The 8,598-nt window shown below is 41.2% G+C and overlaps 1 protein-coding gene across 6 annotated transcripts; it reads right to left on the bottom strand.

Annotated features, from left to right (window-relative positions):
* Positions 1 to 2,034: 2,034 nt before the first annotated feature.
* Positions 2,035 to 8,326, bottom strand: LOC123408372. 6 transcript variants are annotated; one of them, XM_045101496.1, is made up of 9 exons: positions 7,887 to 8,326; positions 6,502 to 7,020; positions 6,153 to 6,206; positions 5,665 to 5,780; positions 4,654 to 4,845; positions 4,471 to 4,537; positions 3,694 to 3,765; positions 3,225 to 3,340; positions 2,035 to 2,387 (listed from the first exon to the last, which is right to left on the bottom strand). In XM_045101496.1, exons 1-5 carry the CDS (start codon positions 8,273 to 8,275, stop codon positions 4,703 to 4,705), a joined length of 1,221 nt encoding a protein of 406 aa, XP_044957431.1. In that variant the 5' UTR covers positions 8,276 to 8,326; the 3' UTR covers positions 2,035 to 2,387; positions 3,225 to 3,340; positions 3,694 to 3,765; positions 4,471 to 4,537; positions 4,654 to 4,702. The 6 variants fall into 6 exon arrangements, with proteins under 6 accessions (XP_044957431.1, XP_044957426.1, XP_044957427.1 ...); XM_045101491.1 differs by having other exon boundaries at positions 3,694 to 4,564; XM_045101492.1 differs by having other exon boundaries at positions 3,694 to 4,537.
* Positions 8,327 to 8,598: the final 272 nt, after the last annotated feature.

Genomic DNA, 8,598 nt, shown 5'->3' with positions numbered 1-8,598 from the left:
CTCTGTGATCCGATTTGACATCGATATGGGGAGATTCGGCGTCTGCTGATCCTCGATCTGGCGAGATGCTTGACCCGAGAAGATAAGCTCTCTACGAGATTCGCGGTGTACAACATGTTGTCCAATATTTTAATCTGCCTGGAGCAAAGTCTGAGCCTCACCGAGGTGGTCAATCGACTTGGCGACAAGGGTGACACTGTCAAAGACGAACATCTGGACCAGCACGAGGATAGCGTGAGCATTGATCTGAGTGTTAATCTGCACTCCCATAGCACCGCGATGCTCACCTAGCAGGACCTGCATGGGCCACCATTGTCGGAGCTAAATCCAGAAGATTCATTGGTAGTGTATCCAAATTTAGGTTGCGATGGTAACAGGGACACATGATTTACCCAGGTTCGAGCTCATTAGAAGAGATAAAACCCTATGTCATCCTTGTGCTTTATTGCGTTGGAGTGTATCGAGAGAACAAAGTACCGAGAGATTGTAACTTGTCTATCTACGAGACCGGCCCCTTTGTTTATATACCATACCGAGGGGTCCTAGAGTAGATGGATCCTAGTTGACTATGTAAAAGGAGGTAGAATCCTCCATGAATTCGGCTTCTTGTCTTGTACGCCAAGTCTTCTGGAATCTTCATCTTATTTTCCATGGGGCCGCCCAATATGGCCCAAGGCGGAACTGACAAGTGGTCCTCGGAAGGACCCACTAGGCTGGGAACCGTTATGGTGAGAGGCCCCTTAGCGAGGACACCATCACATACCGTGGTTGTGGCGATAGGAGTAGAGGCGATCTATATTTCCAAGCGGCGCGAGAGATGGATCATGTTTTTTTGTGCTACCTATACATTTGGCCCCTTGAGTTTTATTATAGAGAACATTGGGTAACTACTGCCACACCTTCATCTGCCCTTCATCACACAACATATCATTCGACGGCTACTAGCTAAACTCATACATGTACCCTTCTTATGGCCCATCGCAATAAGGGTCATGACCGGGCATTAAAATTACATGTACTCTAGTAGTTGGCACCACAATTCTTTTTTCTGGTCAGAAGGCAGCCATGTAATAACATTCTCCCTACCAGAAAAAGCATGCTCCTGGCAACCAAAGAAAGTTATATGATAATATGCTCCTGGCGGGCAAAAAAATACTTGCAAAATGCATATTCTCTTGCAAAATGCAGATTCCCCAGGAAAAAAAAAGCATGCATTGCTACTGGTTCTAGAGGGTGAGAGAGAGGGGTTATACAATATGCATGCAACACTGCTTCCACACATGCAACCTGGGTCCTTCCATCTCGAAGTGGTGCTTAGTCTGAAACGGCATAATATACATCCAATAGTTAGAAACAAGGGGGCACCGCATACGGCAACTACCAGATCCCCACTCATTTTATTATCTTCTACTTTAGTTTTATTCTCTCTTTTGCCAATGAAAAAACTACCCCCTAGAAGGGATTATGTGAATTACCTGGGTTTTGTTTTGTGAAAATTACTAACCCTCTAGAAAGGCAAACGGTTCGTAGGATTATCAATAAGTTTTTGTAGAAGGGCCCTTCGATCATTGGATTGGGGTTGCCGTTTATGCAAGATGCACTTCAATGTCTCTAGTATGGCACTTCAATGTCTCTAGTTCCATACCCAACACAACGTCACACCTTTAAAAAGCTCAAAGAGGCCCTTAACCAGAGATCCTTCCATCCAAAGAATTTTTCCTGTTCCTAAAATTTATAATTAAAGGTGGCAGCACAGCTAAAATTTTGCATGCAGGAACTTTTGTTATGCATGCTTAGCCTATTATTCGTTGATCCTAGTGGAAACAATGGTAGCTTGAGATTATGATGTCAAACATGCATAGACTTATGGTTATTTCTTGAACCAGGCTAACCCCCTTTCCATTAATCATAACCAAAATACGTAGTACATCACAATCCAGAGTTTACAGGATGCGAGAAAGAGAGGAAAGCTTAAACTTATAGTTATAGACATGCACACCACGCGAACAGAGTGAGCTAAAAACAAGGTGGCAGTTTCGATAACTTTCTGCAACAACGTTGCTCTATTGATGTCGATATCTCAAAAATGTTTCCCAGTTCCAGCTAAGCATGGGCAAACTACGGCATAAGGGGAGTGAGCTTAGCTAAGGTAGAACACATACAGTAAGATAATACAACAAAATAGCATATTTCAACTCTGGCATCTGAACATCACTAAGAGCATTTTCTTCTTTCTGGAGAGCATCACTGGTTTAGTTTTCTCTTTTTGGGGAGCATCACTGGTACTTGTAGAGCTAGTGTCACTGGTATGTGAGTTACAGGATTGGCTTCTCCATGAGGAACCGGCATGTAGTTGCGCACGGGATCCTCGTGAACCAGAGGTGGCACTGAAAATAAGAGCATGCCATCAGATAAATAACTAATCATGTGTGTCAGATTATCAGATGGTTGTACAGACACAGAGTGAATAGAACGCCATGAGCCAGAAGAGAAGACAAGCAAGCTGATCACATCAAGACATCATGCGTTGTGCAAGGGTCATTGTATGTAAGTATACTAATAGATGGAAACAGCAGACATCAAGAACCACCAATGAACCCCACACAGTGATCTAATTTCTAACAGCTGCTACAAGATCCCGATATCGCTAGCTAGTTGCAAGAACTTAATCTAGGAGTGGTGCTATAATCAACACGGGTACTAGAGATCCCCTACCTGGCTGTCTCGTGTTATCCAACTATATATAGGTAGCATGCATTAACAGAATTCTCATATATTTTATATTCATGTAAATGGGATATAATCCATCAGCCACTAGGGTGTGCAATGGTCTACGTTATGTTACCAGTTGGTGCCATCCAATTTACAGAAATTTAAAAACAATAAAGTAAAATCCAATTTATGACATCTCAACCAGTTATGATCATTTAAAATATGAGTGACACATGTGAACTTTGCTTACGGGCATGCCCTACTATCCTGTGCACCCCAGCTCACCACCTGTCCTACAACTTAAATAGTTCCATTAAATACCACAATATTACAAGTACACAAAATTGTAACGCACTCTCAGTTGACAAGGCAATCTGAAAACCATTTTATCATTGATACGAATTTCAAGCAATAGTGGTCAATGTTCAACCAGACGATAGACGCTCCTCAAACAAGCATTTCATTTAGCATGCTAGTTTAAACTAACCACGCTAAAAGTTGTGCATAAATACCTTTGGCTGGTTCAATAGGCTCTGACTGACGAGGGCGATTTGGAGGTTTAGGTACCTTGAACGAAAACTGAGATAACTGTAAACCAGCAGCGCAGTCTAGGTTGTCTTCAAGATACCTATCAAAGTATAACATATGCAGAATAAGCTAAACATCTAGACAGATTGAACCACATGGAAAGGTTCACAAATTCACATAGTATACGCCTGTAAGAACATACAAGATTCCTATAAACAGGCCCCCACAAAGCTAAACCTAAATGCTGGTTGTGTGCTTCATATGATCATTGAGCAATTGAGGTGGTGAAAGTACAATGATAACGCTATTGTGACAATTATGACAATAATAGTGGATACCATTCAGATGTGGTTATTGACATGCTACATGAATGTAAAACTGCATATAAGCATTAATAAATTAATATGCTTAAGAAATACTGAAGGGAAGTTGACCAAAAGAAAGTTGGCATACTTTTTGAGCTCTTTCATTGATCTTATTGTTCTGCCTGTGAGAAACTTTATAATTGAAAGAAAAGGAGTGGTTCTGAAGTCAACAGAAAAATCCAGAAATTAGAAAATTAAACAAACATGGCCATGTTTTAATATATCTCCATTAAATAAAGAATTAAAATGAACTCAAGCCGTGACTCAAACACCAAATGATATTTAAAATGCCACTTGAAAAGAAAGGTTTTTGAAAAGAGGCTTTGAAAAGAGCCATGAAACAATTTATTTTTCAAAAGATTTATTCTAGGCAATATTTTAATTTATAAAAATATGATTAAATTTTAGGGGTGTGACAGTTTTATTTTGTGGAAATAACTCATCCTCAAGTGGTTCATGGAATCATTATCAATAAGTTTTGGTAGAAGGGCTTGGATCATAGGATTGGAGCTGCCGTTTAAGTAAAATACACTTTCTATGTCTCTAGTTACATACCCAACACGAAGTAACACCTTTACAAAGCTCAAAGACGCCCTTAACCAGAGATACTTCTTTTAACCAGACATACATAAACTAATTCCTACCCAAAGAATTTTTCCTATTCCTACAATTTATAGTTAAAGGTTGCAGCCAGCTAAAATTTTGCATGCAGAAACTTTTGTTATGTAAGCTTAGCATATTGTTTGTTGATCCCAGTGAAAACAACGGTAGCACCATAGCAGTGATGATGTCGAACATGCATAAACTATAGTTATAGACATGCACAGCACACCAATAAAGTGAGGTAAAAGCAAGGTGGTACAACATTCCTCTGTTGATGTTGATGTCGATGTCCCAAAAATGTTTCTCAGTTCCGGCTAAGCAGGAGCAAACTACCAGCATAAGGGGAGCGAGCTTAGCTACGGTAGAACACATACAGTAAGATAATACAACAACAAAATCTTTATGGGTTCAACAAGTATCAGGAGTAGCATATTTCAAGTCTCACATTTAAACATCACTGATATTGCATTTGTTTTCCTTCTTTCTGGAGAGCATCACTGGTTGAGTTTTCTCTTTTTGGAGCGCATCACTGGTACTTGTAGAGCTAGTGTCACTGGTATGTGAGTGAGAGGATTGGCTTCTCCATGAGGGACCGGCATGTAGTTGTGCACGGGAACCCTGTGAACCGGAGGTGGCACTGAAAATAAGAGCATGCCATCAGATAAATAACAAATCATGTGTGTCAAATTATAAAATAGAACGCCATTAATCATTTGAGCCAGAAGAGAACACAAGCAAGCTAATCACATCAAGACGCCGTCCTATGTCCAAGGGTCATTGTATTTTGGTATACTAATAGATGGAAACAGCAGACATCACCAACCACCAATGAACCCCACACAGTGATTCTAAATTTCTAGCAGCTGCTACAAGATCCCTATATCGCTAGCTAGTTGCGAGAACTTAATCTAGGAGTGGTGCAATAATCAACACGGATACTAGAGGTCCCCCACCTGGCTGTCTCGTGTTATCCAACTATATATAGGCAGCATGCATTAACAGAACCCTCATATAGTTTATATTCATGTAAAGGGGATATAATCCATCAGCCACTAGGGCGACCAACGGTCCACATTATGTTATCAGGTGTGCCATCCAATTTACAGAAATTTTAACGGTAAAGTAAAATCCAATTTATTACATCTCAACCAGTTATGATCATTTAAAATATGAGTGACACGTGTGAACTTTGCTTACATGCATGCGCTACGGTCCTGTGCACCCCAGCTCACCACCTATCCTACCACTTAAATAGATCAATTGAGTACCACAATATTACAAGTACACAAACTTGTAACGCACTCAGTTGACAAGGCAATCTGAAAACCATTTTACCACTGGTACAAATTTCAAGCAATAGCGGCCACTGTTCAACCAGAAGATATATGCTTCCCGGAACAGCAAATCATTTAGCATGCCAATTAAAGTAACCGTGTTAAAAGTTGTGCATAAATACCTTCAGTTGGTTCAATAAGCTCTGACTGACGAGGGCGATTTGGAGGTTTAGGTACCTTGAACGAAAACTGAGATAACTGTAAAACGGCAGCATAGTCTGGGTTGTCTTCAAAACACCTATCAAAGTATAACATATAAAGAGTAAGATAAAAATCTAGACAGATTGAACCACGTGAAGAAGTTCACAACTTAACATAGTATACACATGTATTCTGTGTTATTTCCAACGATCAATTGTAAGAACAGGCGTGATTTCTGAAACTAAGCCCCGACAAAGCTAAGCCTAATGCTGGTTGTGTGCATATTATCACTGATCCATTGAGGTAGTGAAAGTACAATGATAACACCTTGTAACAACTATGACAATGATAGTGGATACCAATCAGATGAGGTTATCAACATGCTAGATGAATGAAAAACTGCATATGGGCATTAATATGTAAGAAAGTAACGATATTGAAGAGAAGTTGACCAAAAGAAACAACTTACCTTTCAACCTCTTTCATGGATCTTAATTTTCTGCCTGCAGGACAGATATAGTACCTGAAAGGATATATACAAGTGTTACGAAACAGTCATACAATACGTACACAGAATGGCAAGCACATCCTTTTATATAGGTTTGTAACGTGTATAGCAGACCACAGGGATGAATGATTGACCATTTATCAAATATGTACAGCATTAAGTTCCTAAACCATAAATGAGGATTCTGAGCTCTCAAGAGTTACGACCCAGGGGCGTTAGAAAACAACTGCAACATCATTTTCTTAGAAATAAATACAAAAAGCTGGGGGGAAAATTGACTACAATGTTGTGCGAAACAAGTAATACTCACACGTCAGCGAATCTTGTGCCCTGTTCACTCCTTAGAGTAATCTTCCTTTCCCACCCAGGAGGGGTCTGAGGGATAGCTGGTTTATCAATCGCCCATACCATGCCATTACCCTCAGATATATCAGTTGGATCATGGCATGTCACTTCTGGCTTCCACCCATGGACATATTTGCATGAAAATGGAACATGTATAATATTCTCTCGGATTTGCTCATATTTCAGTTTGCTTGGTATAATTCTCCATTTCTGGCAAGTACTACATTCCACAGCATATGTATCAATAGTGAATTTTCTTTTTTTAGGCGGCACAAGAAAGGTGTTTTCTCCCTGGGCATTCTTATAATAAACAATTTGATACGATGCACTTCCAGAGGAGTTTTCAGTGTCACTGTCATCCCATTGGTCCACAACCTTGTCAGCTAACATATATTGGCTCTCCTTTCGCGGTGGATGAGATAATGAATTCTCATCAGGGTTGGGCACAGGATTAGACGGGCTGGACCCCATAGTTTGTAGTTCCCTGTTGGAGGTAATCACAAAAGTTTCAGAGTGGGAAAGGCAAAATGCTTGAAAGAGAAACAATAGAAACGTGAACATGAGATTAAAACAGAAGGGATACACCACCATGAAGATGAAAAGAGGGTGGTGAGCACAAAGCCTACTTATAGTAAATCTTCGATTTCTCAGGCCAGATATCATTGGAATTAGAGCAGTATGGTTCTCCCATAAATAAGGTTCATTATGGTATATGCCATAAATCTCAAACATTTTGAACAGCTTAATTACGTAACTAGGAGTAACGTAATGTTCTGAGATCCCTAGGCTAGATTCAAAGATTCCGTTAGCAACAGAAAGGGTGAACTTAACGCCTCATCGGTAGTTGGGGCATGAACAATCAAGTTCACAAAAGTAAGCATATAACTCGCAAATATATATTTAACAGCCTGAGCTAACGTAACGCTCCAGAACCCTAGGCTAGACATTGCCGAGATGCCATCAGCATTAGAAACATAACCTGATGTAGCAATAGTAAATCGAATGTACCGATTGCAGTTGCAGATATCCCTACTCCTCAAACAGTCCTAGCATAGTAATCAAACTAAATCGCAGTTATTATATAAAAAGGAATCATGATTCTTCTCAGCATGTCCGTTAGGCTACGAAATATATTACCTCGTACTTCTCCAAAATCAAAACCTACTAATAACATGTAAAATTGCTGAATCAACCATTCCACATGTAAAATCTCTGGAAACGAACGGCGTCGCGATATTCTCCCAAAGCCCTAGCATGGTAATCTATCTAAACCTAAATCACTTTGAGAACTATCTAATCATACATTCATAAGCAAGAGGAGAGTCGGGGAGGAGGGCGAGGTATACATACACGTAGCGCCTCCAATGGGGGCTTTTTGGTGGCCAGATTGGCTCGTCGGGGTCCTCGGCCTTCGCCGCGGGCGGTTTAGACTCACGGAGGAGCGCCGCCTCGCGGATTCGGGCGGCTTCGCAGGAGGCGGCCAGCCTCCGGAAGCACCCGGCCCTGATAGGATCGCGGCGCGAGGAGATGCTCGGCGGCCGTCGGGGCGGGGAAGGGGAGCCGGGCGCCCGACTCTCCGCCTCATCGTCCGCCTGGGTGGCGGCGGTGGCGCCGACGGACTCAGTGTAAGACGAATTGAAGGAGGGGTCGGCTCCAAGGCCCTCTTCCTCTTGCCCCTGCGTTTGCGTCTGGGGACTGGTTTTCACGGGTTCAGTGGGGTCAGAAACAAAGGGATCCATTCCTGAGGATGGTGGGCCGCTGACTGTAGGAGAGAGAGGGTTTTCGGGGTAGGCGAGAAAGAGAAGAGCTAGGGAGAATGGGGTTTCTAACTTCGAATCTCTACCCCTTTTATATTGTTTCGTAATTTAAATACGTCTACATGTGAACACACATGAATTTGATATATTTGGAAATCAATTAAAGGGTACACCTATGATTAGTATAATATTAAAAACTGCTTGAGAAATATTTCGTAGCATCAATTAAGAATATACTTAAATAATTGAGACGTCCGACACTTTGACGAATTGATCGGCGTACGCAATCGAATTCAACATGATAG

The sequence above is a fragment of the Hordeum vulgare genome, chromosome 7H (genome assembly GCF_904849725.1).
Source record: "Hordeum vulgare subsp. vulgare chromosome 7H, MorexV3_pseudomolecules_assembly, whole genome shotgun sequence".
NCBI lineage: Eukaryota > Viridiplantae > Streptophyta > Magnoliopsida > Poales > Poaceae > Hordeum > Hordeum vulgare.
Note: the sequence above shows the minus strand (reverse complement) of the source record. Positions and strands in the feature narration are given on the sequence as shown.